General features: G+C 53.4%; 1 protein-coding gene across 4 annotated transcripts; it reads left to right on the top strand.

Moving 5' to 3' along the window:
- The first annotated feature begins 622 nt into the window (after window positions 1–622).
- JAML (junction adhesion molecule like) lies at window positions 623–27854 on the top strand. Of its 4 annotated transcripts, none has more exons than XM_008249431.4 (10): window positions 623–830; window positions 5941–6003; window positions 8349–8503; window positions 9966–10191; window positions 14437–14549; window positions 16189–16420; window positions 21381–21519; window positions 24546–24606; window positions 25101–25187; window positions 27382–27854. In XM_008249431.4, the coding sequence occupies exons 2-10, from the start codon at window positions 5961–5963 to the stop codon at window positions 27472–27474; spliced, it is 1149 nt and encodes a 382-aa protein (XP_008247653.2). In that variant the 5' UTR covers window positions 623–830; window positions 5941–5960; the 3' UTR covers window positions 27475–27854. The 4 variants fall into 4 exon arrangements, with proteins under 4 accessions (XP_008247653.2, XP_008247647.2, XP_051691968.2 ...); XM_008249425.4 differs by lacking the exon at window positions 623–830 and adding an exon at window positions 3352–3463; XM_051836008.2 differs by lacking the exon at window positions 623–830 and adding an exon at window positions 4127–4316.

Here is a 27854-nt window from a genome sequence, read left to right as displayed (position 1 = left end):
GGGTGTTAAACTGTTGGTTGCTCGTGGTGATAGTATTTGTGCTATGGACCCTGCACCATGCAGCGTAGGCATCCGACAGCTTTGCAAGGGATCCAGGACAAGTCTGTCTGATGAGCATGCTGTGGGTAGGCCTGGCCAAGGATGAAAGTGTGTCCAGCAGGATCCGTCATCTGGAAGTGGTGAGTTTTAAGGCTGTGCGTGCTCAGGATGTGCAAGGCGCACGAGGGGTTCTCTAGGAGAGCAACTTGCAGGCCTCGGCACTGCTCTCCCGTGATCAGAGGAGATCTGCATGTCTGGCTGGGGAGCTGCAGGACTGAGGTGCGAATCTTTGGACCCAGAGATTGGGTGATGGCCTGGCTTTATTGCACCTGTGTGTTGAAAGAAGAACTGAGAGGCTGCCGTATCCCAAACCCAGAGCCAAATGTTTCGTGGTCCTTTTAAATCCTTGTCTTCTGTGTGCACGAAGCTGACTGCCCCTCAGCAAAGGTGTGCCGAATGCCATCAGGCCCCCCTTCAGAGAGCTCGTCGTGCGGAAGTGGGTGACACCTGCACAAGGCTGGGCTGTGGGGCTCGCCCACGTGAGCCGAGCTTATTAGCCCTTTGGAGGATGGAAGCATAATCTAAAAAAGTGGCTAGGGGGCCAGCTGACTGAAAGGAGAAGCTTGACTTGGAGGTTCCGGTTTGTGTGCCGGCAGCAGGCTCAGCACGCATACACTTGGCTTGCACTGAGTCTGACCTGCGGCACTGGCAGAAGTCTCTTCGGTGCAGTGTGGGAAGTGCTGCTGCCCAAGAGCTCAGTGCACAGCCCCTCCTGGGCCCCTGCATCTCAGGTAAGCCCTTGCTGTGTGCCTGTCCACCCACTGTCTGAACGTCTCGCCGGGGAGAAGGCTGGCTGATCTGGCAAGCCTTTAGGATCGAGAGGCCACAGTCCTACAACTCTCCGTCTTTGTAGGGCCACTGTCATAAGGTGGTCTGGTGTGTGCAGTTTTAGTTTCCGTAGTGTAGAGCGACTTAGGTTAAGAGCCTCAGAAAAAAGAAAAGGAGGGTGGGCTCGTGGTAGAAGAGTAAATGGCAATGACGATAATTAATTTTCAGCTTGAAGTTGCCCGTGGTTGTAGGTAGAGCCGTGACTGGTTCTCCTTGAGCTCATGGCAAAACCCTTCCTTCATTGTTCTTCTCTCCATTGTAGATGTGAAAACCTCTAGCCTTTAGGAGCCAGGAATGCAAACCTCCCAAGAGAGTGAGGTTCTCATCCTCACTTGTCACGTCCCTGGGGTAACCCTGACCTTGGGAAAGACTGTGTAAGGTGGTTTAGGTGTAATCGGGTCTGCAGGAAGCAGTTGGAGTCCCTGATGGCTTCCAAGGTGCCATTCCAGTGGAGGCTTGGAGGATGTAACCTGCGCTGTGTCACAGGAGCCGTGCTGTCGCCAGTCTGTACCAAGTAACCTCGCAACAAAAAGCAAGAGCACAATTTAAGAGGTTTATACCTCAGAGTCATTACATGGACTTGTACAGGGATACTTCAAAAAGTTCATGGAACTCAGAAATACGAGATAAATAGGTTTATTTTGGTACAAAATTGTTTGAAATCCATGAGGAGTTTGTTTCAGAATACCCATTTTCCACAGACTTTTTGAAGCCCTCTCCATATGCAGGGATTTCAATTTGTTTTTGTTTCAAAAATAATCCTATCTTTTAATTCCATTTTCTGTGAACTTTTTTTTTTTTAGATTTATTTATTTATTTGAAAGGCAGAGTTACAGAGAGGCAGAGAGAGAGAGAGAGAGAGAGAGGTCTTCCAGTCACTGGTTCACTCACTAGATGGCCACAGCAGCCGGAACTGGGCTGATCTGGAGCCAGGAGCCAGAAGCTTCTTCCAGGTCTCCCACATGGCTGCAGGGGCCCAAGGACAGGCCCAAGGACTTGCACAATCTCCTACTGCTTTCCCAGGCCACAGCAGAGAGCTGGATCGGAAGTAGACCAGCGGGTCTTGAACCCACACCCATATGAGATGCCAGCACTGCAGATGGCGGCTTTACCCACTACGCCACAGCACTGGCCCCTCCATGAACTTCTTGATGTATGTTTTATACCTAAAAGCATCTGAGAGCCTGGAGATACATGGCACTATGAAGAGAGATGAGGGGGACTTAGCATTGCAGCTGGGCGGGTGGCGTGAGCGAGGGGACGCTGGGCAGGTGTCTGTTGGCTTGGTGGTGGGCTATCCCCACTGGGGACAAACTCCTGACTGAGCCAGCACTGCTGTTCTAGTTTACCTCGCATTATTGTGATATTTGGGGGTAGTTTTCCTATTCTGTGTGGTAGGGTCGTTGTTGTGAGCTTACCTTCTGAAGTTTGCTCTGTCTTAGTTGTGCCAAGGGTAACAACTGTTCTACACTCATAAGAATAGGGAAGGGGATCTGATGGTTGTAACCCTCCAGGAGCAATAGACGACCCCTTCCAGAAGTCATGTCATGAAAGATCAGGATTGAGATGACGAACTCTGCAGAAGTATCTCAAAAATACCTTCTGAGGAGGTCACTGTGTATCCAGAAAGAGAAGGAAGCAGGTAGAAGTTAAACATTTAAATGATACCTATTATTATCAAGGTGCTTCTGAATGCTTTTGTTGGATGTTTAAAAACTGAGATTTATTATATATGTATATATATATATGAAATTCAGAATTTTGTAACCATATACTCATGTATCTGTAATTCAGAATTGTGTGTGTGTGTGGAGTCATGCAGTGCATGATGGTAGTTTTGTCACCAGTGGGTTGTTTATACAGTGGTGGCCCCAAAAGGTTGTATCGCCTCCCGACATTGCAGTTTGTGTCTGTACACTCGATCATGGTCACACAGTAAGAAAAGCACCGAACGATGCCCTTCTCAGAATTTTTTGCATCCCTGGTTGGTAAGTGATGACGGGATCAATAACAATAGGAACCTCTGCGTCATCGCCAACTGACTGGGGAACTGAAGCTTGACTAGAGTGTTGGTGGTGGATGTCCAGTGTCCTGAGCTCGTCTGACGAGTAGTAGCTCGGTGCTCCTGTGGGCCTCCACCTGGGCCGGTGCTGGAGATGCCGTGGATGTGGGCAGTGCTCTTGGCCCAGTAGAGCTTCTGGTCTTAGTGGGGGTGAGGGGATGGAGAGCAAGGCTTTACTCAAACGAGCACACAAAACATAGAGAATTAGAACTTGTGACAGATGCCCTAAGAGAAAGATAGTGTAGTGAGACATTTGGTTAGGGGATCTGACCCAAAAGAGATGGCTGTGGAGGCGTGTCCTGAGGAGGTGACATTCTAACTTGGCAGCTGAAAGATGAGGAGGGGCTAACAGGGGAGCGCGCAAGCTGTGGGAGTTGGAGGAGCAGTCGGTCGGGGGTAGCAGAATATGGTTCCACAGAGAAGCTTTGCCGCGTGCCATGGCCCCAACACAGGCTTGTATGAACCCTGGATCAGGTACTGCTGCTGCTCTGTGTTTTTCAGACAACTCACTTTACGATCCGTGCCTCAGTTTCCTCGTCTCCAAGGCCTTGACTCAGGATTGTGGTGAGGACTAGTGAGTTAATGCGGAAGGCACTCCGACAGTGCCTGGTGCAGGGCCTTCTCTGGGTGGTTGCATTCTTGCACTCCCGCTTTCTGGTGTAATGCTCTATTACGTAGGAAGACAAGATAGGGGTCTGAGCCTTTAACACTGAGGACAACGCTCAGGGAGGTCGAATGCTTTTCCCAGGGGTCAAAGAGTCAGTGAATGGAAGATCTGAGCCCAGAAGATAAATTGTTTTAAAACCCAATTCAGTGCTTTTTCCGTTGGAATCACTGCTGCTCTTCGCTCACGCTGGGTTCGGAGCGTGTGCTGGAATGGTTAGAACTGAAAATGGGTCTCTTTGGTAATCAGATAGGGTGCATGTTTCTTAGAATTTGTTTGAAAGTGGTTTTGGGTGTGTCTCTTAGTGATTCAGGTTTGGCGACTAGATTCAGAATCTTTGTAGGGTCACTGGTTTCCTCTTGGAGCGGAGCAATGGGGTGGCAGGATGCCTTTATGTTGATGTTGATGATTACACGGGCAGCTGTGGGCATTTGTGCAGCATGTGCCAGGCACGCTACAGGTGCAGTAGCTCGGGATGGGACACGACTCTGCAAGACGCAGAGTCAGGCTCTTGAGAGTGTACAGACTTGAGTAGGGGTTGGTGGCAGGCAGAGCGGTCATCGCGGCTCCGTGCAGATGGTGGGGTAGGCACCAGAGCTGCGTGCTGTCTGCTGGGCAGAGAAGGGACAACACCCACGGCCCGGGGAAGGACTCAGCCAGCAGGTAGCGGGGGTCTCAGATGGCCTGGATATGCTGACCGAAAGCTAGGGCGTGTTGTGTGTAGAGGAGGCCGTGATGGCTCTCGGTCACGCGTGAGTGTGCGTGGGGTGAGGTGCATGGCCTGAAACATGAGGAGCGCTGTGGCCGTCTCTGGAGAGAGCTGTGTTTTCTGTAGTGGTGCTTCTAGTTGGGGAAACTTAATGTGCCTCTCAGTCCATCTGCATCCATGTGATGCCCGTCTACATTGTCCCGTGGAATTCAGAGTGGAGACAGGTAGTTCTTGTGTGTTCGGATCCGTCATTTGCTGTTCTTACAGGGGTGGAAGCTCACAGTCTGAAAGTTCCCTGACCTGGAGACTTTGCTACCTGACTCCTAGGTCCCCAGAAACAGGGTGTTCTAGGGTAACACTCCCTGGGCTTTGAAACGCTGTCACTCGCGTTATCCTGTGTGATTTTTGCATTGTTATTTCATGTTAGAGGCAAGGAAACTGAGGATCAGGGAACCCCGCTGACTTTTCTGCACAGGGGGGACCTCAGGAAGGAACCGCCTTGGACGGTTTGGCCTTGATTTTCGGAGTGGAGGACTGCGTTGATTAAAACACAAGTGAGGACTCTCTTGGGTAATCATCTTCACCAAGTAAAACGACCACGCCACGTGCCAGACGTCCCAGCAGAGGCGGCTGGGTGCCTTGCTGTCGACGAAGTGACGAGACCTCTGCTCCTGGCAGGTTCTCAGGTGGAATCTTCCAGTGGCGGGGCGGCGAGGGTGCAGGGGTCACACCTGACACCCAGCACCACAGTGGGAAGCCTTGACCAGCTGAACTGGGACTCCCTGGAGTCTGGGGTCTTTTGTCTGACCAAGAGAGTTTGGGATCATTGTGTGGAATAGGGAATGCTTTTCCAGGAGCTGGTAACGCCACAGAGATAATGTAGACATTGAAGAAATACTTTTGCCCATGCAAAGTGCAATTCTCATTCCACTATAGGCTATTCTACCTTAAAAAAGTAAAAAAAAAAAAAAACAAAAAAATAAAACAAAAAAAAACCACCATACACAACCCCCCACCCCCAACCCTCCCTGTGGGCCTTTCGTATGGCTTCTTCGTGTCCCACCCTTTGGTTAACTCCTCAACTGGGTTTACATTTCTCCCCCTTATTCCTACATCTCCTTTCCCACATGGCCTGCACATTCCTCACTGAAAGTAGGAATTCTAACTGATTGGGGTCATGGATGACAAGTCCGGGCTGGCATCCGTCATTTTTGTTTCGTGTGAAACGCTCAGGTTGTGGAATGCCTCGGGTTCGCACCTCAAGGACTTGGCTGTAATCATTTGCTCCCCCCACCCCTTGAAAAGCAGCTTTCATCCTCTCTCCCCTTAGGGCCAGTCTGATGCAGCCCCCAAGCAGCTGTCCCAACACCGCTGGGTTTTGTCTCATCAGAGCGCTGTCAGCCTCTTGTATTATTTTCTTTATCCCTTCATTTGCTGCTCTTCTCCCCAACTTCTCCCAGCTGAGAACTGCAGCTGGGCCAGGACCCTGTCTTTCTTGTTCAATATTGCACCCCTCACGGGTGGTTAAATCAGCGAACTGGATAGTGAAGGTCTGACTTTGTTCTCTTTTGTCTTAAGATCGCAGAGTTGACAGCAGCATGTTTTGCCTGGTGACGCTCATCCTGAACTTGGTGTTACTGAGTAAGTAGAAGCCAAGGCCTGAGAGGAGTATTTAATTTCTCATAAGTCTCATGCGTTTCAAAAACCCGTTTTTGTGTATCTTCACCCCCTGGGGTTGTTGAAAACAGAAGCCTTAACCTGAAGCTGCAGAGTTTTGCCAAAGCAGCTGACTGGGAAGCCAGGTCGCAAGCCTTCCTTGGAAAGTGGGGTCTTCCCCTGTTTCTGTCAGACACAGAAGGCCTTTGAGTCCCCACTGAGCAGGCGTCCTGGGGCCCTGTTGCATGACACAAAGCAAGTCTCTCCCCAGCATGCTTGTACTTCCAGTTGCCGTCTTCTGAAACCGCAGCAGCCCGGATCTGGAACTGAGATTGCCCAGATCCCTTTCCTTGTTTCGGGCTGTGGCCGCACGCGCCTGCCTCCGCACGCCTCCTCACGTGCACACAGCTCTTTCCCAACTTCCTGTGGTTCCTTTGTCTGGAACCCTCCCTCCCCGCTGCCAGTGTTGCCCAAGGCTTCCTTAGGCTTCGGTTTCCATCCACAGCACCCCTTCCCTGGGGCGTGCCCCTGCCTTCTCCTTAGCCAGATTGGGTCTCCCGGGTGTGCCTCGGTGGGGTGCTCAGCGCTGCCTCTCCTTTCTCCTTGGCCTCTTTATCCCAGGGATGCTCGGTGGGGAGAAGAAAGGAATCAGGTGCTTGGCGCTCCTAGCCTTCTAGTTTTCTCTTTATTATTATTATTCCAACTGTGGAGGGCAGCTTGAACACTGACTTAGCAAAGTACATACCTCACTCCAGTTCCAGGCACAGAAAGTGTACACACACACATGCACGCACACATGCACAATGCACACACAAGCACACACAAAAGTACACACATGCATACACATGCACAATGCACACACATGCATACACACATGTACACACATGCAACACACACGCACACATAGCATGTATGTGTGCACATGTACACGCATGTACACACCTGCACATGTGTGTAATCTGCAGTAGACTGTTTTTCATGGAAGCAGGGTGATAACTGTGCCGGAGGGTGTTTGACTGTTTCCCAGAGGCCTGTGGAGAAGTCTGCTGTGTTTGCCCTCCTCTCCAGAGAGTTGCCCATCCAAGCCCTGTGGGTGGTGGCCTGGTGGCCCCAAGGTGTTCTGCAGGTCTTTCTGGAGCGCGTGGCCTCCTCTGTGAAAGCCTCGTTTTATTTGGTTGTTTCTCTACTAAGGTCACCCTTCAGACAGGAGCTCCTCTTTGCTTTGGTTGTTGCTGTTGCTTTTGAAAAATCCATGATTGTACGTACAGAGCGGAAATGCCCTCCTTATACCTTTAGCCACACGGGGACTTGCTCAGTTCTTCCTCACAGGAAAATTCCATCTAGTTGTTGCAGCTAATTTTGATTTCTTTCAAAATAACTCCCTGCGAAGGGTTTGCAGTTCATGTTTTCTTTTCCAGCCTCCCTACTGTGGGCCCGCTGCTGGGCAGGAAGTCAGCTCTCTTCTCTCAGGGAAACAGCTTGGATGAAGAGACTGGCACGTCGTCTGTCCCTTCCCATATGCGTTTGCTTGGCTCCTCTTTGTATGAGCCAGGCAGCTTCTAAATTTGTCTTTCTCTATTTTGTTTTCTCTCTGCATAGATCGTAACTGATGAGAGCAGAAATACTGATGCTAGGGTATTTGCTTTTCATGACCTCTTGCAATTCCTTGAGCAACATAGAGATATGGAGAGGGAGTGGTCCATGGGTGCCGGCACCCAGAGGCTGAAGAGCCAGGGCTGGTGGCACTGTGGGAGGGAGCGGGGTTGGGAGAGGGCAAAGCCAATGGAGCTCAAAGGGAGAGCTGTACTCTGTATTGGCCCAGTTTCAATGACCTGCACAACGGCCTGCACTGCAGCAAATGCAGGGGCAGGTTTTTGTCAAAGAATTAAAGCAAGAGAGAGAGAGAAAGGCGACCAAAACTATCCCTGAACTGGCTTTTCAGATAGGGGGTCATGGGAAACTTAAGAGCAAGACGCATGCTATTTCCTGTTTGTGGTAAGTGGATGTGAGTGTCTAGATGGACCACCAGCGAGGAGGCAGTTCCGAGTGTCCCCTGGAAGGAAGAATTCTGGAAGGAAAGGGGGAAGGGACCAGCTGGGAGGGAGCCGCATAGCATCCATGGCACTGGATGACCTGAGCCCTCGAGGTACCAGAGGATGCTTCTCCTAGCCTTGGGGCCGCCTGGTTTGAGGTGCAGTTGGGTACGTGGGTGGTCCGTGTTGCATCCCTTGGGTGGGGGTGGGTGGTGGTCCAGTACTGCGTGGTTGATAGTGATTTTTGGTGTTGAGGGTATTCGTCTAAGCCATGTGTCTCTTGCTTTTGACTCATAGATTATTCCTGGGGCCTGAGTGACCCGATTGTTTCCACCCGTGAGCTAACAGTGCATGTGGGTGATTCGGCTCTGATGGGCTGTGTTTTCCAGAGCACGGAAGACAAACTCGTGACCAAGGTGGACTGGACGTTCTCCTCCGGAGAGCGCGCCAAGGTAGCAAGGAGGAAGCGTCGGGGGGGGGGGCAGCGGAGGTCCTGGCGGCGGGTGGCAGGACTGAGCGGGCAGAGGGGGTGCCACGAGGTGGTGCTGTGCCGGGGCGGGGTGGGTGTTTGGGGGTCATCCCTGCACCCCCTCCTCACCTAGCCGCTTTGCTGGGCAGCTCCAGCTGGGTGTTTCTCAGGCTCGCTGAGCTTCAGCTTCCAGATCTGTGAGGAGGAGGGTGATTATATAATGTTAGTGCTCAACTGTCAGGTCGCTGAGGTCTGATGGGACATCCACGAGGCGTCTCCTGCTGTTTGTGCACTGGCACGGGTGGGTGAAGGAGCGGTTCCCGTGGTCTAAGCAGAGGAACTCCGGCCTGGGCACAGCACAGATGCCACCGTGATCTCTCTTGGGGTGAGAGGGGGCAGATTCATTCAGCACCCTACTTCCTCTGTGTTGTGGGGAATCACCCTTCTCTTCTCCGTGGCTGCTTGAAATGTGGAGACTGGCCAATGCAGCGTGACTGGGCAAAGTTCCTATTTGAGAGTAGGAACCAGGAGGCAGGAAGGATCTCATGAGAGCTTGTGTGGCCAGCTGGGTATGTCAGGGTCCTTGGTGATTTCTTACTAGCAGCAACATGCCAGCATTTGCAAATGAAATATTGCCTTTGGGGCATTCCCTGTGACCTCTGTCATCCCACTGGCGTCAAATCAGTATTTATCAGTACAGGAGAGATTTAGCCCTGGTCTGAGTAGAAGTAACACCTCCCCAGGGCTTGCCCCCTAGCCTGCTGTTACTTCCTGCCCCTGACTCCTTGTGATGTGCCGCCTGGAGGGCGGTGGAAGCCAGAGCAGCGGCTGCCGGGAGCGCCAGCCCACAGGCCCAGTGGAATTCAGCCATGAATTCCATCCCCACGGCATAGGGGCCGTGATGGCAGATAGGGTGAACCTGAAAGATGGGTCCTCAGAAACTGTCAGCTGGCGTGCCCAGGGCCAGCATCAGAGGTGTTACATCTTAGGTTGCAAGAAACAAAAATGGGAGCCAAGTTTCTCACTTGTCCTTGCAGCCAGTGAGTCACTGAGCGCGTCACCTGGCACCTTGTAATTACTCCCTGAGGATTTGCTCCTAATTAGGCTGCCTCCACAGACCAGGATCTCTTGTTTGTTTGTTTGTTTATCTATCTGAGAGGCAGACACACATGCAGAGAAGGAGATAGAATGAACCTGCTGCTTTAGTCCCTAAATGCCCAGGTCTCCCTCAGAGATGGCAGGGACCCAGTCACTTGAGCCGTCACCCTCTGCCTCCCGGGGTGTGCATTAGCAGGAAGCTGGCATCAGGAGTGGAGCCAGACCTTGAACGCAGCCGCTCCGGTGTCCCAACCACCAGGTCCAACACTACCCTGACAAGGCCTTTGGAATCCAGCCTCCCAGGTCTGACAGCTCTTTCGCTTCCCTCCCACGTGTGTGGCTCTCAGGATGAATACGTGCTCTACTATTATGCCAACCTCAGCGTGCCTGTGGGGCGCTTCCAGAACCGTGCGCGCCTGGCGGGGGACATCTTGCGCAAGGTTGGCTCCCTGCTGCTCCAAGAGGTGCAAGAGGCTGACCAGGGGACCTACACCTGTGAAATGCGCCTGGAAAAGGAGAGTGCCGTGTTCAAGAAGGCAGTGGTGCTGCACGTGCTGCCCGAGGAGCCCAGAGGTACGCGGGCGCATCCTTCGGCAGGGGCAGGCCCCCGCGGTGCAAGAGGCCAGGAGCTGTTCGTGGAGAGGTTAAGGAACTAGCCCAAGGACGCATCTGTTAAATGGCATAAAGAGCACTTGCATCTCTGGCAGTGGGGTCCGCAGCCTTCTCCCTGCGCCCTCATAGCTGCCAGCGGTTACACACACTGGTGCCACGTCCGCATTGTGTGCTAGGAGTTCCGGGGCTTACAAGAGAAACCGGCACATCTTGCTTGTTTGCACCTCATTTCCCATCGGTAAACAGTGGCAATGGCTTTAGTCCATCCAGAGCTTTCAATTGTGCCCTGCAGACGCCCCCAGCCCCAGCCCCACTCACCTGGGAACCCGGGTGGCACAAAGGTGAGGACAGGGTGGGGCTGGTATAAGGCCTGGACTGCCACATGAGACTTTGCAGGAGCGGGTTCCGCTGCTTTAAAGCAGTTTGAAAGTGAGCGCAGGAGCCAGGCAGCCGTTTGGGGCACTGCTTTTCTTCCTGGCATGTTGGCTGCCAGGCGCACACGTGGTACTGTAGGGAAGGAGGGAAAGTTCTGGCCGGCAACCATGAGCAGCCAGGCGGGGCTGGGAAACACCGTCCATGGGTCACGGAGACAGCCGGACGAGGAGCTTGTCGCCTAGAATACAGATGTGCCAAAGCAGCTGTCGATGACAAGTGCTGCGTCTGTTCTTTTGAAAAAAAATATTTTCTTACCATACAAATAAAAATTGTACTTATTTATAGGCTAGCAGGTGCTGTTTCGATACCTGTTTATGTTGTGTAAAGTGTAATCGGTGTGAACATATCCTTCTCCTCAAACGTTTCATATTTCTCTATCCAAAATGCTCTCCTCTAGTTTAATAGACAGCACGGTAACAGTCCCTGTAGCCACCCGAACTTCTTGCTGACTTCCAGCGTGGCTTAGTGCCTGTCAATCCATCCTTCTCTACCCCTCGCTCCCCTGTCCCTCCCCAGCCTCTGTAACCACCATTTGACTTTTTTTTTTTTTTAAAGGTTTATTTTATTTATCTAAGAGGCAGTGTTACAGACAGAGGGAGAGACAGGGAGGGATTGATCTTCCATCCACTGGTTTACTCCTCAAATGCACCGAACGGCCGAAGCTGGGTAGATCCAGAGCCAGGAGCCAGGAGCTTCTTCCCAGTCTCTCATGTGGGTACAGGGGCCCAAGGACTTGGGCCATCTTCCACTGCTTTCCTAGGCCATAGCAGAGAGCTGGATCAGAAGAGGAGCAGCCAGGACTGGAACTGGTGCCCCAATGGGACGCCGGTGCTGTAGGTGGAGGCTTAACCTACTACACCACAGCGCCGGCCCCCCACTGTTATACATGTCACTTGTATGAGATGAGAGCACCCTTTTATAAAAGGCTGCACATACGAGTGAGGTCACATGACACTTTCTGTGCTTGCTGGCTTATTTCACTTAAGACGACGACCTATAGTTCCAATCATATTGTCACAGGTGAAAAGATTTCATTGTATTTTTAATGACTGATAGTATTTCTTATTTAAGATGGTGACATTCTTGGGAAGCATGTAGACTAAAATAAATCACTATTGAAATGGCCTTGCATGAAGCTACCTATGCCACTGAAGTTCTGAAATCTTTCATCGTGTAAATAATTGTTCTTATTTATTTATTTGAAAGGCAGATTGACAAAGAGAGATGGAGAGAGAAAGAAAGAAAGAGTTCTTTTATCTGCTGGTTCACTTCCCAAAATGGGCACAATGGCTGGGGCCAGGCTGAATCCAGGAGCCTGGAACTCCGTCCAGGTCTTCCGTGTGGGTGACAGGGGCCCAAGCACTTGGGCGGTTTGCTGCTGCCTTCCCAGACACGTTAGCAGGGAGTTGGGTAGGAAGCAGAGCAGCCGGGACTCAAACTGGTGCTCTGAGAGGGGCTGCCGCTGTCACAGGTGGTGACTCTGCCTGCTGCACCAGCACACCAAACCCTGCATCCCTCTTCTATAATGAACTGTTGAGATCCAATCCAACTGACACCCAGCGTCTCTAAAATCCAGTTTCTCTCTATCGATATAATCATTCCTAAATCAAAATATTTCAATGAATAGAAGTTTGAAAGCCACAGACCTGGGTGCCTTCTTTACAAGTTTGGGATGGAGGAGTTTGGGGTTCAGGCAGGGAGCCAGGATCTACCAGCTGGGCCCTCTGGTGCTTGGCATTGTGATGGTCCTCAGAGCAGCTGCCTTCTCCTGGGGGCACTCCCCACACCTGCTCAGTCACTTCTGCCCTGCTCTGCTCCATGTCCTTGGTCTCCGATGAGTCCTGGCCCGAGCGCTGGCACAGAGTTGGCAGTCAATAAGCATTTGTCACATGAGGGCAATTCTGGAACTGAATTGCTATCCCTCAGCCTAATCTTATTTCTGAGAAGCGGAGCTGCAGACGCTGGCTTCTGGCTGGTCTCCTAATTTTCCTACTTTAATTTTATTGCCATTTTCCTTGTGATTTCGGTGCTCTGTTTCTCCAGGAGGAGGAAGCAAATCAGATCCCCGTGTGCCCCAGGATTTCTTCTGTTTCTCTGTGTGCCTTTGCCTTTGGCGCTGTACTTGAACACATGTGTAGACAAGCATAGCCTGCACGAGGGGTGCCTTTGCCTTCCCGGAGGTACAAAAGGGAGGCCGTTCCAAGAGTTGAAGAAGCTGTGGGGACAGGGGCAGTCAGATGATCCCCGGGGAACCGCTGGGGCAACCTGCATTTATTTCTGCATCCAGCCAAAATGAGGATAGACCCAGCCTGCGATGTGTGCCTTGTAGCTCCGGGGAAAGTCGTTCTGTGGAGCTTGCCGCCTCCCGTGTGGAAACCCCACTTTTTTTTTTTTTTTTTTTTGGACAGGCAGAGTGGACAGTGAGAGAGAGAGACAGAGAGAAAGGTCTTCCTTTTCCATTGGTTCAGGCTTTGTGTGTAGGTGGGCTGCGGTTCAGCCCTGGCTCTGCTGTATGCTGGCCAGGAGGCTCTGGGCTGTCTGCCTCTCCCCTCTGCAGAATGGGTGAGTGACAGTACCTGCCTCACCTCCTGTGGGTGAGGGGTCTGGCATCTGTCTTATGCACGGTAGGCCTCAGAGTATGCAGTTGTTAGCAGTGCATTTTAAAAACAGCGTTCAGTCCCTAACGTGTGGATAGAGCATGCTATACCCCGCCTCCCCCTCCCCCCCACCCCCGGTATTCTTTGGAGTGAATTTTTTGAATTTTCAAAATAGTTCCCTGCATTGGATTTCGAGTTCATAATATTTTCTTTATTTTCTTTCCCTTTCTTCCCCTTGTGCTTCTGTCTTGCTGGGCAGGAAGTGAACTCGTGGGGGCCGCGGTTTGGAGGAGAGGTCAGCGCCTTCCTCCTGGGCTTTGCTGAGCGCACACTCACGCTCCTTTGCAGGATCTCTGCTCAGCGAAGACCTAGGCTTGCGTCGCGCTGTCCTCTCCTGCCTTTCATTTCTGTGTTGCCTTCGTGGGTGATTAGCTCAGAGTGCTGCAGAGACGTGAGACGCGTCTGTGCCCGTGGCCTCTTGTTGAGGATCTCTGCGAACAGCCTCTGCAGTGCATCTGGGGTGGCGGGTGGCAGCTGCCCCTGCTAGCAGGCAGAGGGAGGAGCCGAGGCACTGGGGCACAGTGGAGGGGGCAAAGGGGAGAGGAGAAACGTCCAGAGGAAGCTGTCTTCCTGCCTGGCCTGACACCAGAACTGAGTCCTAAGACAACTTGTAAACAGAATTTAAAAAGCTAAAGCAAATGACCCATGATTTATTTTTGTGGGTTATAAATGAGTTCTAGAACTTTCCACTTCCTCCTCATGCTAAGCAGATGTGGGTATCTAAGGTGACAGACAGGAAGCCGGGGCTTCTAGATTTTCTGTGTTTTCTTTCGTGCAAACTTGGTGGAGTTGGGGTGCACAGGGGAGTTCTGAGAAGGGGAACGGGAAGAGAATGAAAGGCGGCAGGACGTATTTGGTCCACGGTAGGGGGTGTGCAGTCAGAGGACGCCCCCTTTCCCTCGGGGGGGGGGCGCTCTGTGGCTTGAGTGAGGGGCCTCTGAGTACTGCGCCCACACGGGGTCGTCTGGGTCATCTGTGGGAAGGACACAGGCTGTGTTCGGTGGCCTCAGCGATTTGTTGCTAAGTCTTTGGTCTGAATTCTTTGTCCTCTAGAAAACCTTCGGCTCCTATGGGGTATGCCGTGGATCTGACTTGATTTACTGTTTTGTCCCAGAGCTCACGGTGCACGTGGCTGATTCGATTGTGATGAGGTGTGTTTTCCGGAGCACGGAAGACAATCTTGTGACCAAGGTGGACTGGACGTTCTCCTCCGGAGAGCGCGCCAAGGTAATGAGGAGGAAGTGTCGGGGGGGCAGCAGAGGCCCTGGCGGCGGGTGGCAGGACCGAGAGGGCAGAGGGTGTGCCACGAGGCGGTGCTGCGAGGGCCTGGGCTTTGGAGGGGTCGTCCCGGGGCCTTCTCAGCATCTTCCAGAAGCAGCTCAGCTTCCAGGGTTGGCAAGCTGCCGGCTCGGTGAGCGTGAACGTGGGGCGCACTTGGTGCCTGACTTGGCTGCTGTGTCTGGTGTCTCCTGCCCCTCTGCTCCTCTTTGTAGAGTCCATGGCACAGTGCGGGGAGACCTGCTGGAGTCTGGGAAAGCCGCGGGCCAGCGTAGGGATGGCCGCATTCTTACTCCTATTTGAGTTATTTTGTCTGCGCTCCTTTGCCCCGTGTATGTGATGGGGGAACTTCCTTCGTCTTGGTGGGAGTGTCAGGCGGGTTGGGACTGGTGCATCCCCAGGGCCCAGGGCCAGGGCTGGCTCATGGGCGCTCCATGGGGCAAGCTATGTTGTGAGGGGGTACGTTGTTGTTAGTAGTGAGAGTTAGGATGCAAAGTTTTAGAAAAGGTGTCACTTTTGTAAATTACAACAGAGTCCAGGTCATCTCTCTGAGGAGGTGGTTTGCACTCGCTTATCAGCTGCATGCCGCTGGAGGGGGCAGGCGGGGTGGGGCAGTGAACTGAGGAAGAAACTGACGTTACCGCGTCAGGCAGCCCTGAGCGTCAGGGAGGGCAAGGCAGGGTCTGCCGGCATTTCGTACTGGGGGTCAGCAAGGCTCCAGCGAGGAGGTGACATTTCGGCAGAGAGTAGAAGCGAGGGAGGGAGTAAGTGTGTATTTCTGGGGGCTGTGGGGGCAGGGGAGTGTTCCTGTTACAGGGAGTTAGCAAGTGCAAGGGCCCTGAGGCCAGTACTCAAGGGGCAGCGAGGAGGTCAGTGTGGCGGGAGTGAGGTGACCCGAGGAAGCGAGGGAAGAGCAGGTCATGTGGGGCCTCATATTTTTAAGAGAAAGGGGCTGGGGGTATCAGAAGGTTTTACACAGAGGAGTGGCATGACTGACATTTTTGGGGGTTCCTGGGCTGAGAAGGGATGGTGGTGGAGAGCAAGCAGGAAGAGAACTAAGGGATCCAGCGAGGGAGAGGTGGGTTGGGCCAGAATTCTAGCGGTGGGGGGTGGGCGGGGAGGTGTTTTGGTGGTAGGGGCTACAGGACTGGCTTAGGGGGTTACATGTGGGTTTTCCACGAAGAAGAGGAGTTACGGATGTGTCCACGAGCACCAGGAAGGCAGCATTGCCCTTTCTCGAAAGGGACAGACTAGTAGGAGCCAGTTCCAGGAGACGTTAGGAGCTGTGCTGTCAACGTGTTCCAGGGGCTCTTTGGAAACCCACCTGGAGGTGCCATGAAAAGTAACGGGAGAATGCAAACAGCGGAAGTCGCTCCGCGCTCCTGCCCTTGTCACACCTCTGTTCAGACGGAAATACCAGCAGTGTGTGAGCGTGCACACGTGTGTGGGTGTGCACCCGTGTGTGGGCGTGCACGACATGTCCTCTGCTACTTCCGGCACTGCCTGGTTGCCGTCACTAGTGAGTCCCGGGATCTTTGTGCCCTGCCCTGTCCTCACAACCTCGTGCTTTTTGCCTTTTCCTTCTTAGGTGGAGGCCGTGCTCCGCTACCACCCCAAGCTCACCACACCAGGGGAGTACTCCCGGAGCTGGGGCCGCTTCCAGAACCGTGTGAACCTGACGGGGGACATCTCCCGCCACGATGGCTCCATCGTGCTCCGGGAAGTGAAGGCGTCTGACGGAGGAAGCTACACCTGCAGTGTCCACCTGGGGGACCTGGTGTTCCGGAAGACAGTCGTGCTGAGTGTGATCCGGGAAGAAAGTATCTCACATTCCACTGGGGTGGGGGTGCTGAGGGATGCCAGAGCTGGCAGGCTGGGCCAGGCCGGAGGGGCTCCCAGGATGCAAAATGGAAGAGGGCACCGCTGTCAGGGGCTGGTCCTGACCCGCACCGTCCTGGGAGTGATGCCGCATTCAGTGTGGCTTCTTTGGTGCCTTGCTTGCCTCCCCACAACACTGGCCCAGCTGCTGGGCCAAGCAAAAGGGAGCTGACATTTAGCAAACCCCAGCCCTCTGCCAGAGCCCTCTCATTGCCAGTGTGGTCTGTCCAGGTAAAGATATGAGGGCGCAGAGATGGAGCAAAGTTCATGTCCAAAGCCGTCTTTACCTGGCTTCCAGGGAGGAGCTGGGTGCTGGGCGGTGGAAGGGAATGTGGTCCTGAGCTGATGGGGGACAGCAGGGAGTGCAGCCTGAGCCGGAGGGGTTTTCTGATCCAAAGTTCTGTACTATGGCAGCCACTGTGCTCCACAGCCCAGGGGAATAAACAATCGTGTTGACCGAGAGAGGTTGATAAGTGAGGGATTAACGTTAAACCATAACCCAGCGGTCGGGATGTGACCTGTGGACTTTGCCTCTTACTGAGGCCTTCAGGAGGTCCCTTGGGTTGGCTGGGGGTTGGGGAGAGCCGGGAGGATGGAGCATACCGTGACACCCAGGGCCAGAGAGCCAAGTCCAGGGAGGCACCTCCTTGTTGGTAGCACAGGCTTGTGGCTGGAGCGGGCAGCAGAGCAGGTGGAGTTGAGAGCATCCTGTCTAGGTGTGCCTCTCCCTCACAATCTGCACTCTGCTTCCCAGGGAAGATGCGTGCCATGGTGGGGCCACTCAGCTGCCCTGCCCGCCCTGCCCACCCTGCCTGCAAACATAGCTGCACCTGCTCCTGTTCTTACTGGTTTGGTTCTTCCTCTTGCCTGTGTGTTTATCTATCTCGCTTGTATTTCTTTTTCTTAAAGCACGGCTCCTGGCTGTAATTGACATACCCTATAGTTGACACACTTAGAGTATATAGCTCAATGGTTTGTGGTGTATTTCACATTGTAGCACCACCACTCACCACAGTCATTTCCACATTTCTCTCTCAGCATAGCCAAACAACTTGCTAAAGGGCTGTACTTGCTGTCTTGCTGTCTTGCTGTCTTGCTGTCTCGTGTCCCAGCAGCCCCTCTGTGTGCCGTGTTGACTCCTGCTTCTACCTCTGCTGTAGCCTGATGACTCTAATCACCTGTCCCCAGCCTTCCTACCTCACTGGTACTGGACACCACCTTCCGTATGCATCCTATACTGGCTACGACTTGTGTATATATATATATATATACACACACACACACACACAGAGTCATCCTTTGGTATCTGTAGATTGGTTCCATGATCCACCCTGCAAATCCAAAATTTGCAGATGCTGAGGTCCCTTATATAAAATGGTACAGTGTTTGCATGGAACCTACATACATCTTCCCATATAGTTGCAATCATCGTTGGATTATTACAATACCCAGTACAACATAAATGCTGTGTATACTGTGCTACATACCACGTTGTTCAAGGGAGAAATTGCCTGCACAGATACAGCTTTTTTCTTCTGAAACATTTCTAATACACCATTGACTGAATCTACAGATGAGGAGCCCTAGGATACTGAGGGCTGGCTGTGTGTGTGTGAGGGTACCTAAAAAGCTCATGGAAAATGGAATTAAAAGATCAGTATATGGGTGCTGCAGGTTAAGCCTCCACCTACAACACTATATGAGTGCCTGTTCCAGTCCCAGCTCCTCCACTTTTTTCTCCTCCTCCTTCTTTTTAAAAGATTTATTTCTTTGGGCTGGCGTCGCAGCTCAATAGGCTAATTTTCCGCCTGTGGCGCCGGCACTCCGGGTTCTAGTCCTGGTTGGGGCGCTGGATTCTGTCCCGGTTGCTCCTCTTCCAGTCCAGCTCTCTGCTGTGGCCTGGGAGTGCAGTGGAGGATGGCCCAAGTGCTTGGGCCCTGCACCCCATGGGAGACCAGGAGGAAGCACCTGGCTCCTGGCTTCAGATCAGTGCGGTGCGCCAGCCGCAGCGTGCCGGCTGCAGTGGCCATTGGGGGCTGCACCACCGGAAAAAGGAAGACCTTTCTCTCTGTCTCTCTCTCTCACTGTCTACTCTGCAGTAAAAAAAAAAAAAAAAAAAAAAAAAAAAAAAAAAAAGGTTTATTTATTTGTTTATTTACTTGAAAATCAGAATTACAGAGCGGGAGAGGCAGAGGCAGAGAAATCTTCCATCCACTGGTTCACTCCTCAAATGGCCACATGACTGGAGCTGGGCTGATCCAAAGCTAACAGCCAGGAGTTGCTTCCAGGTTTCCACATGGGTGTGCAGGGGCCCAAGTGCTTGGGCCATCTTCAGCTGCTGTCCCAGGTGCGTTAGCAGGGAGCTGGGTCAGAAGTGGAGCAGCAGACTTGAACTGGTGCCTGTATGGGGTGCCAATGCCACAGTTGGCTGCTCTTACCCACTATGCCACAATGCTAGTCCATGCTCCACTTCTGATCCAATTCTCTGATAACATGCCTGGGAAAGCAACAGAAAATGGCCCAAGTGTTTGGGCCTCTGCTACCCACATAGAAGACTCGGATGAAACTCCTGGCTCCTGACTTTAGTCTGGCCCTGCCACGGCCATTGCTGATGTTTGAGGAGTGAATCAGCAGGTTGAAGATCTCTCTCTCTGTAACTCTTTTTTTTTTTTTTTTTTTTACAGGCAGAGTGGACAGTGAGAGAGAGAGACAGAGAAAGGTCTTCCTTTGCCGTTGGTTCACCCTCCAATGGCTGCCGTGGTCGGCGTGCTGCGGCCGGCGCACCGCGCTGATCCGATGGCAGGAGCCAGGTGTTTCTCCTGGTCTCCCATGGGGTGCAGGGCCCAAGCACTTGGGCCATCCTCCACTGCACTCCCGGGCCATAGCAGAGAGCTGGCCTGGAAGAGGGGCAACCGGGACAGAATCCGGTGCCCCGACCGGGACTAGAACCCGGTGTGCCGGAGCTGTGAGGCAGAGAATTAGCCTAGTGAGCTGCGGCGCCGGCCGGTAACTCTTTCAAATAAATGATTCTTTTTGTTTTAAGAAAAGTGTATTTGGGTACAAAATATTTTTAATTCCATGCAGACAAGGGGTCTTCAACATGTTAATTGAAAATGCATATTATGAAAAAATTATGCATGCACTTTTTGTTCTCAAGCTATCTTTTAATTCCATTTTCCACAAACTTAAAACAAAATTTTTAAAATTTATTTGAGAGGCAGAGAGACAGACATAGAGAGAGCTCCCATCCACTGGTTCACGCCCTGGGTGCCTGCAGAGCCAGGGATGGGCTGGGGCAAGAGCCAGGAGCTGGGAACTCCACCCTGGGCGGCAGGAGCCCAGGCACCTGCGCTGTCGCGGCTGCCCCCAGGGTCTGCATTGGCAGGAAGCTGGAGCCAGGAGCTTGAGCTGGGTGTCGACTCTAGGAATTCTGATTTGGGACATGGACGTCTTAGCCAGTAGGCTAAGGACTCACTCCTTCACATACTTTTTGTGAAGTACCCTCATTTTGCTCAATCCCACCCCAAATTTCCACAAATTCTTCAGATGCAACATGTTCAAACCTATCCCGGCGTCCCCTCCCCAGCCACCTGGCCCGCCGCAGTGGTGCAGACGGCAGCACCGCCAGCTCCAGGGCCGTCTAACTGGGTGCCTGGGGGTTGGACTTGGTGCTTCCCTTGCTTGTGCCCCCTAAGCTCACCCAGCAGCGAGTGTCGTCGTTTCGACCGCTGACTCCGGGGGAGCTCTGCCTTCCTGGCTTCTGCCACCCCCCCGTCTCTGTCTTGGGCTGTCGGGGTCTGATTGATTTCCACTTTCATTCACAGCCAGCACCCTAAGCTTCCTGTAGCCGTCGGTGTGATCTCCTGTAGCCGTCGGTGTGATCTGTCTAAATCGCAGACCAGAGCATTCCGCTCTGCTGCTTCGGCTCTTTCGGTGGTGTTTCCCCGCTGCCTACAGAAACAAGGCCCAGCTCTTGGCTGTGGAGATCAAGGTCCTTGCCGACTTGGCCCCGTTGTCTCTGTGGCCCAACTCCCCCCAGCACTCACAGGTGCACCCTTTGCCCCAGACCCACGGAGACATTTCTTGTTTCTAATGGCTGTATGCGGTGAGGGTGCCGCACCTTGTGCCTAACACCGCTTCTGCCATTTCCCCATATCGTCTGCCCAACAAACTGGATATTTCCTGTAAGACTCACGTTGAACTTCTGCTGGCAAATGCTCATCTTCTGCTGCCCAGAGCACTGGCTGCCCCTCCCCGTGTGCCCCTCTGCACCTCATGCAGACCTGTGCCCAGTACCCATGGCAGCCTGTGGACTTCTGCGTCCATGTTTGTCTCCTTGCTTGCAAGCAGCGGCCATGCACCGTTCAGCTCAAATCTCTGTGCCTCGTGGCGTCTGGCCAGAGGCAGAATTTGGTAGATTTAGATGTTATTGAGGACACGAGCAGAGGCTACCATGTGGGTGGGTGGAATGGGCCTCCGGTGCCTTCCTTGGGGTCGTGACTACGGGGCTGAGTCTTGTAGCATGTATTCTTTTGACAAATTTGTTTGTCCATAGAGAGAGAGAGAGAAGCAGCTTCTAAAATGCCCAAGATTTTTTTTTTCAAGTTGATTTGGTAAGCCAAAATGTGAAACAGAGTTGTTGATGTAAAAGGCGGCTCCATGATAGTTGAGATGCTACTGCTTCTCTCTCCACCTGAACCTACGTTTTAGGGGTAAGCAAGGGGTCAGACCGTGGTTCTCAATCCAAGGAGGCAGCGTTCCCGGTGTCCCTGTCTGGGCTGGGATCTGGCCTTCTCCCTCTGCCTCCTGACCTGGCTGCTACTCCTTGGTGCAGAACTGATGGGGCTCTTGGCTCTTCTCTGGGGTACTGAGACCCTCTCTTTGCTCTTCTCCTTTGCCAAGCACTGGTGGTCCCAGCCACCGTTAGACCTGAACTCCTGGGTGGGAATCAGCTGCTCATCTTGGTGGGCATCGTCTGTGCCACGATCCTGCTGCTCCCTGTCTTGATACTGATCGTGAAGAGGACCCACGGCAGTAAGAGGTACAGGGCTGTCCCTGTCCCTTGGGTTGGCAGGCAGGGCTGCAGGGCTGCCTCTGACCCCCAGAGGAAGAGGGCGGCAAGGCGCTTGCTGTGCCGTTGCCGTGGAAGGGGGGTATTTTCGAGGGAATCGTCCTGGCTGTCACGTCAGGTGTTATCGCGCGTACCCCCGCGCCGTGCTCACCGTGCTCCTGAGGTGACAGGTGCTTCTGCATCACCTCCGTTCACCTTGGCATTGTCCAGAGGGCACAGACTGCCTCCCGAGTGGGGTTCCAGGGAGAGCATAGTTGAGAGAATTGGTCTTCCACTTTCACTGCCTGAGAGAAATGACGCTGGGATCATCCGCATGGTGTCTCGCGGACAGAGGTCTGGATCGGGAGCGTGGCCCGCGGCCTCGTTGGAAGGCGCACCCCCCCCCCCCCAGAGGCCGTTCCCGCACCGATGCCCTCAGATCCTCCATAAATGACGTGGACGGCAGCAGTGCTCCCAGGGGTGCCCGGATGCCCTGGCACAGCCGTCAGCCCTTCACTGGCTGTGGACAGCCCGTGTCCCTCAATTTACCCAACAAGGGATGGAACATATTAGAAAGCCCCTCCGCCATGAAGACTAAGTAGAGCTGATTTTATTTTTAAATTGTGTACCCACTTTGCTTTTTTTTTTTTTTAAGATTTTATTTATTTATTTGAGAGGTAGAGTTACAGACAGTGAGAGGTAGAGAGAGAGAGGGAGAGAGAGAGGTCTTCCATCCGTTGGTTCACCCCCCAAATGGCCACAACGGCTGGAGCTGCACCCATCTGAAGCCAGGAGCTTCCTCCTGGGCTGACTCTTTATTTATTTATTTTTTTTAATTTTTTTTTATTTGACAGAGTTAGACAGCGAGGGAGAAAGAGACAGAGAAAAAGGTCCTCCTTCCATTGGCTCACCCCTCAAATGGCCGCTATGGCCGGAGCTACGCCGATCTGAAGCCAGGAGCCAGGTGCTTCCTCCCCGTCTCCCATGTGGGTGTAGGGCCCAAGGACTTGGGCCATCCTCTACTGCACTCCTGGGCCACAGCAGAGAGCTGGCCTGGAAGAGGAGCAACCGGGACTAGAACCCAGCGCCCATATGGGATGCCGGCGCTTCAGGTGGAGGATTAACCAAGTGAGCCACGGTGCCAGCCCCAGGGCTGATTCTTTTTTAAAATAAAGATTTATTTAAAAGGCAGAGTTACAAAGAGAGGAGGAGGAGGAGGGAGAAGAGGAGGAGGAGAGACATTTTTTCCATACATTGGTTCACTCCCCAAATGGCCACAATAGCCAGGGGGGCTAGGCTGAAGTCAGGAGCCAGGAGCTTCATCCAGGTCTCCCATGTGGGTGCAGGGGCCCAAGCACTTGGACCACAGGCACATTAGTAGGGAGCTGAATTGGAAGTGGAGCATCTAGGTCTTGAACCCGCACCCATATGGAATGCCGGCATTGCAGGTGCAGGTTTAACCTACTACACCACAACACCTGCCCCAGAGCTGGCCTTTGAGTGACTTTTCCCAGTGGAGCATGGATTCTGCTGGAAGTACCTGTGTCTGCCAAGTTTGCACGTGCTGGGGCCTCTGATTTGGTTTTGAGCTTGGGTAGCCTCATCTTTGCTGTGGTCCGTGCTGAGAGCAGAGTCGAGAGCTAGCCTGTCAGCCATCAGCTCCCTTCCCTACTCTGGGCCTCTGTGTCCCGCAACGAGAAGGGCAGCATTTCCACGTTTGTTCAAAAAAAAAAAATACTGATATACGATAGTTTCACATTTGAGGAAATGCTGACCACCCTGTACATGATGGCATGGAATAATACTCCTGGGATAGGAATGTCTAAAATATACTGTGTGGTCCCATTGGTGTGACAAAGGAAATGCAGTGCTCACTTCTGCAGCATATATACCCAACAAGCTTTGTGAGTCTGTTGTGCTTAAACCGAGAGAGGTTGGGAGGCAACTGCCAGATACCCATAGTGGTGTGGTAGGAGGAGGTGCTGCCCGTGGAGGTGCGGGCTGACTGGGAACTTCAACCTCCAGCCGGTTGCATAGCCATGGATTGTTTTAAAGGAAAAATGTACTTACAACTTATAATTTTTAAAAATATTTATTTACTTGAACGTCAGATTAGAAGGAGACAGAGAGGTTGGTCTTCTATCCACTGGTTTACTCCCCAAATGACTACAATGATCAAGGCTGGGCCAGGCAGAAGCCAGGAGCCAGGAGCTTCTTCTGGGTCTCCCATGGGTTACAGAGCCCAAGTGCTTGGGCCATCTTCTACTGCTTTCCCAGGCCATTAGCAGGGAGCTGGATGGGAAGTGGAGCAGCCAGGACTTGAACTGGCAGCCATATGGGATTCTGGCACCACAGGCAGCAGCTTTACCTGCTATGCCACAACACTGGCACCAACTAATAATTTAAAATGTGATGAAAGAATTTCCATGTTGAGACCTCCCCCCAAAAATGTCTTTTCTAACATTAATCCTTATTTTTTTTTAAACTCTGCTTTAGGCCTAAATAGAACAAAAAGTATTCATGGCAAATGCTGGGGAGATTAAAGGCCAAGGGCCCAGGACAGGGAGGAAGCCAAAATTCAACTTGGCTGGGGTGTTCTGGGGGTAACTCTGCTCTTTCCTGGGAGAGGCTGGGAGCTCCTGAACTGGTGTCTAGTCTGGTATCTGCTGCCCCCTGCTGGTTCAACTACATCTTCCTACTCCTGGGAAATGCAGAGGACGGTGAAATCTAACCTCGTGGTCCCTTTTCCCATGCATTCACTCACCGCTGTGTATCCCATCACAGACAGAAGTTGTTAGAGTGCTAACAGGGAGTGGAGGCTGCTTCCCAGCCAGGATTCTATCCAGAGTTGCTGTCCATTAGAACTGCACGGGTCGGGACTCAAGGGTGGTGCCAGCTGCAGGAGTAGCCCCGCCTCCAGTCTCTTCCCAGAGCTGTGGGGGTGGGGTGCCTCAGGTGGGCCCCCGTGAACCAACAGTGTCGCTGCTTCTGTCCACATTGCTTTTCCTGCCTTGCAGTTCCGCAGATTCAGCAGCCATGGTAAAGAACCTGAAGAACGCGAAGAAGGCTCAGCCAGAGGTGAGAGGAGCAGCGGGGGCAGCCCCAGCCCGACACTCCTAAGTGGTCACAGGGGGTGCCATTCTCACTCCCTGGAACCCGGTCTTACTCAGCCGATGTCTCAGCTCGCAGGCCAGAGCCAGGCACAGAGCAGGCACGCAGGAAGCCTTTGTCCATAGCATAAGCACCAGTGAGGAGTGGAGTGGGGTAGCAGCCAGCCCAGCTCCGGCAGCTGTGAGCCGGACAAAGAGTACTGGACTTGGAGTCACGGAGCTCTGCCACCTCTCTGAGCCAGGCTGAATGAAGCCAGGAGCCAGGAGCTTCTTCTGGGTCTCCTACATGGGTGGCAGGGGCCAAGAACTTGGGCCATCTTCCACTGCTTTCCCAGGCAGGGAGCCGCATCAGAAGCAGAGCAACTGGAACTCCTGACTGGAGCTGCGATGCAGGATGCTGGTGACACGGAGCCCCGATACGCTTGACGTTTAAGAACCTTGTACCATGTCTTCCCCCTCTAGAAACACGTGTACTCCTCGATAGCTACACGGGAAGTGACCGAGGAAGAAGATCCGAGTGGGAAATCAGAGGCCACCTACATGACCATGGTGAGTGTGATTCAGGGCCCCAGCTGAGCCTGGCATCCAGAGGTGGCAGGGGCGGGGGCGGGGGGTTCTGCTGGGTTCAGCAGGGCTGGGTGTGCGGGGCCGTGCTTGTCCCTGTTGGAACAGCACTGAGCTCGCGTCCCACCTGCTGAGTGCGGCAGAGAAGGATCTGCCAGGGGTGCGTGAGAGCCCCGCCCCGCACGAGCTGCACCCCGAGCTGCAGCTGCACAGGCTCTTTCCCCCTCACGCCCTCCGCCCGCTGGGACCCTGTGATGCCGCAGGGCCTCACCAGGCTCGTCCTGGCCCTTCGACACCTACCTGTGGCTCTGAGTCAGAAGTGAGAGGCGCGATCATCTTTATGGCTACCTTCCCCCCATGCAGCGCTAACAGCCCCTGCCTCGTCTTGAGATGGGGGCAACAGAGTGAGCGTAATGAGAGACCTGGCCACAAACTCAAAGGCCTTTAGGGCTGGTTGATTATTAAAAATTATTGATTTGAAAGAAAGAGAGAGAGAGAGAAGGAAAGAGAGAACCCATTTGCTGGTTTACTCCTCAGAGGCCTGCAACAGCTGGGGTTGGACCAGGGCTGGAACTGGGAGCCAGGAGCTGGGATCTCACTGCCGGTGTCCCCTGTGGGTGGCCGTAACCAGCGGAGCTGGAGCTTTGGGGCCCAGGTTGTGGTGCAGCAGGGTAAACCGCCGCCTGCAGGACTGGAGCCAGCACTGAAAGCCAGGCCCTCCATCCGGATGTGAACCACAAGGCCAGATGCCCGGCCCCGTGTGGGGACTCTGAAACACTGCATGCCGGGTTCGAGAAGCCTGGGGGTGAACTGCGGGCTGCAGGCCGCTCTGGCGGGGGCAGGGGAAACTCTGCTGCTTCCTGTGGCTGGATTCCTTCCCTTTACTTAAATGTACACTGCCCTTCTGTTCCAGATCCACGGGTTCACCCAGTCGTGGATGGAAAATGCTTAAAAAAAACCTGTGTCTGTACCAAACACGTAGACTTTCCTTACTCCCTGAACAACACAGTCTAGCAGATATTTACCCGGCCTATGTACTGTATTAGGTATCACAATTAGCAGTCTAGGGAGGTGGAAAGTCTATGGGGGGAGGGGTAGAGTCTATATCATATGCCGTCTTCTGCAAGGCACTTGAGCATCTGCAGAGTTTGCTGTCCTTGGGTGTCCTGGCACCCAGCCCCTGGGGGTCCCCAGGGGTCCCTGTGGTAGGCACCTTGCCATTGCACCTTTCTAAGGCTCTTAGCACAGTGGTTAAAATCACAAGCTTTGGGCCCATGTTGTGGTGCAGTGGGTTAAAATGCCACCTGCAGTGCCTGCATCGCATATGGGCACAGGTTTGAGTCCTGGCTGCTCCACTTCCAATCCAGCTTTCTGCTAGGGCCTGGAAAAGCAGTAGAAGATGGCCCAAGTGCTTGGGCCCCTGCACCCACGTGGGAGACCCGGAAGAAGCTCCTGGCTCCTGGCTTCAGTCTGGTCCAGCCATGGCCACGGGGGCCATTTTGGAAGTGAACCAGCAAATGGAAGATCTCTGTGTCTCCCTGTCTCTCTGTAGCTCTTTCAAATAAATAATAAATCTTAAAAAAAAAAAATCACAAACTTTGCTGTTAGAGATGGGGCCGAGCCCTGACCTATGGTCTGGCAGCCAGGAGGTCTTTTTTTTTTTTTTTTTTTTTTTTTTTTTTTGACAAGCAGAGTGGACAGTGAGAGAGAGAGACAGAGAGAAAGGTCATCCTTTGCCCTTGGTTCACCCTCCAATGGCCGCCATGGCCAGCATGCTGCGGCCGGCGCACCGTGCTGATCCGATGGCAGGAGCCAGGTGCTTATCCTGGTCTCCCATGGGGTGCAGGGCCCAAGCACTTGGGCCATCCTCCACTGCACTCCCTGGCCATAGCAGAGAGCTGGCCTGGACAGAATCCGGCGCCCGGACTGGGACTAGAACCTGGTGTGCCGGAGCCGCTAGGCGGAGGATTAGCCTAGTGAGCTGCGGCGCCGGCCAGGCCAGGAGGTCTTGGCAGGTGCTGTGGCCTCTCTGGGTCTCAGTCTCCTTATCCTGAAATTGGGTGTTGAGAATCAGCAGAGGTACAGCAGGGGAAAGCCAGTGCTGGCGGGGCCTGGGGAAGAGTTCTTGCCCAGCCGCCTCTCATAGCCTGTGTGGCTTCTTGCTTCTCTTCTCCTACAGCATCCGGTGTGGCCCACGCCAAGGTCAGATCTGAATAGCCCAGTGCATAAGAAGTCAGCCGGGAGAGTGCCAGGACCGCAGCCAGCTCTGTGAGGAGAAGAGAGCGTTCCCTCCTGCTCACCGTGGCGGAGGCCTGAGCCCCTGCACCTGTTGTTCCAGACCCTGCCCTGGGAGCTCCCCTCCTGCCTCTCTGCTCCTTCCCGGGGCTGATGATGGAGGGTTTCGAGCCTGTTGGCAAGCCCGAGACAGCCCTGTTGGAACAGGCCCTGATGAAGGGAGGGGCCAGGGCCCAGCCCCTGGCCATGGGGATCCTGGCTGAGCCCCTGCAGCAGCCTCAAACACAGCCTTGGGTGGGATCCTTGGCCTGGGATCACCCTTGGGGATGAGTCCCTGGGAGGAGTCCCAGAGACAAAACCAACCTAAACAATTCCTTTGCTAAGTTGTCCCTAATAAATGTGGTCTGTGGAATCGTC

The sequence above is a fragment of the Oryctolagus cuniculus genome, chromosome 1 (assembly GCF_964237555.1).
Source record: "Oryctolagus cuniculus chromosome 1, mOryCun1.1, whole genome shotgun sequence".
Classification (NCBI taxonomy): Eukaryota; Metazoa; Chordata; class Mammalia; order Lagomorpha; family Leporidae; genus Oryctolagus; species Oryctolagus cuniculus.
The sequence above is the reverse complement of the archived record's forward strand: the minus strand, read 5'-3'. Positions and strand labels throughout refer to the sequence as shown.

What these genes read in the sequence shown, in the direction of transcription:
- JAML (XM_008249425.4), top strand. Translation starts at nt 3,427, where the DNA reads ATGGCCCCAACACAGGCTTGTATGAACCCTGGATCAG. An exon ending in CCTGAACTTGGTGTTACTGA is followed by an intron (nt 6,004 to 8,348) that starts GTAAGTAGAAGC and finishes TTTGACTCATAG; the next exon opens with ATTATTCCTGGGGCCTGAGT. An exon ending in GCTGCCCGAGGAGCCCAGAG is followed by an intron (nt 10,192 to 14,436) that starts GTACGCGGGCGC and finishes GTTTTGTCCCAG; the next exon opens with AGCTCACGGTGCACGTGGCT.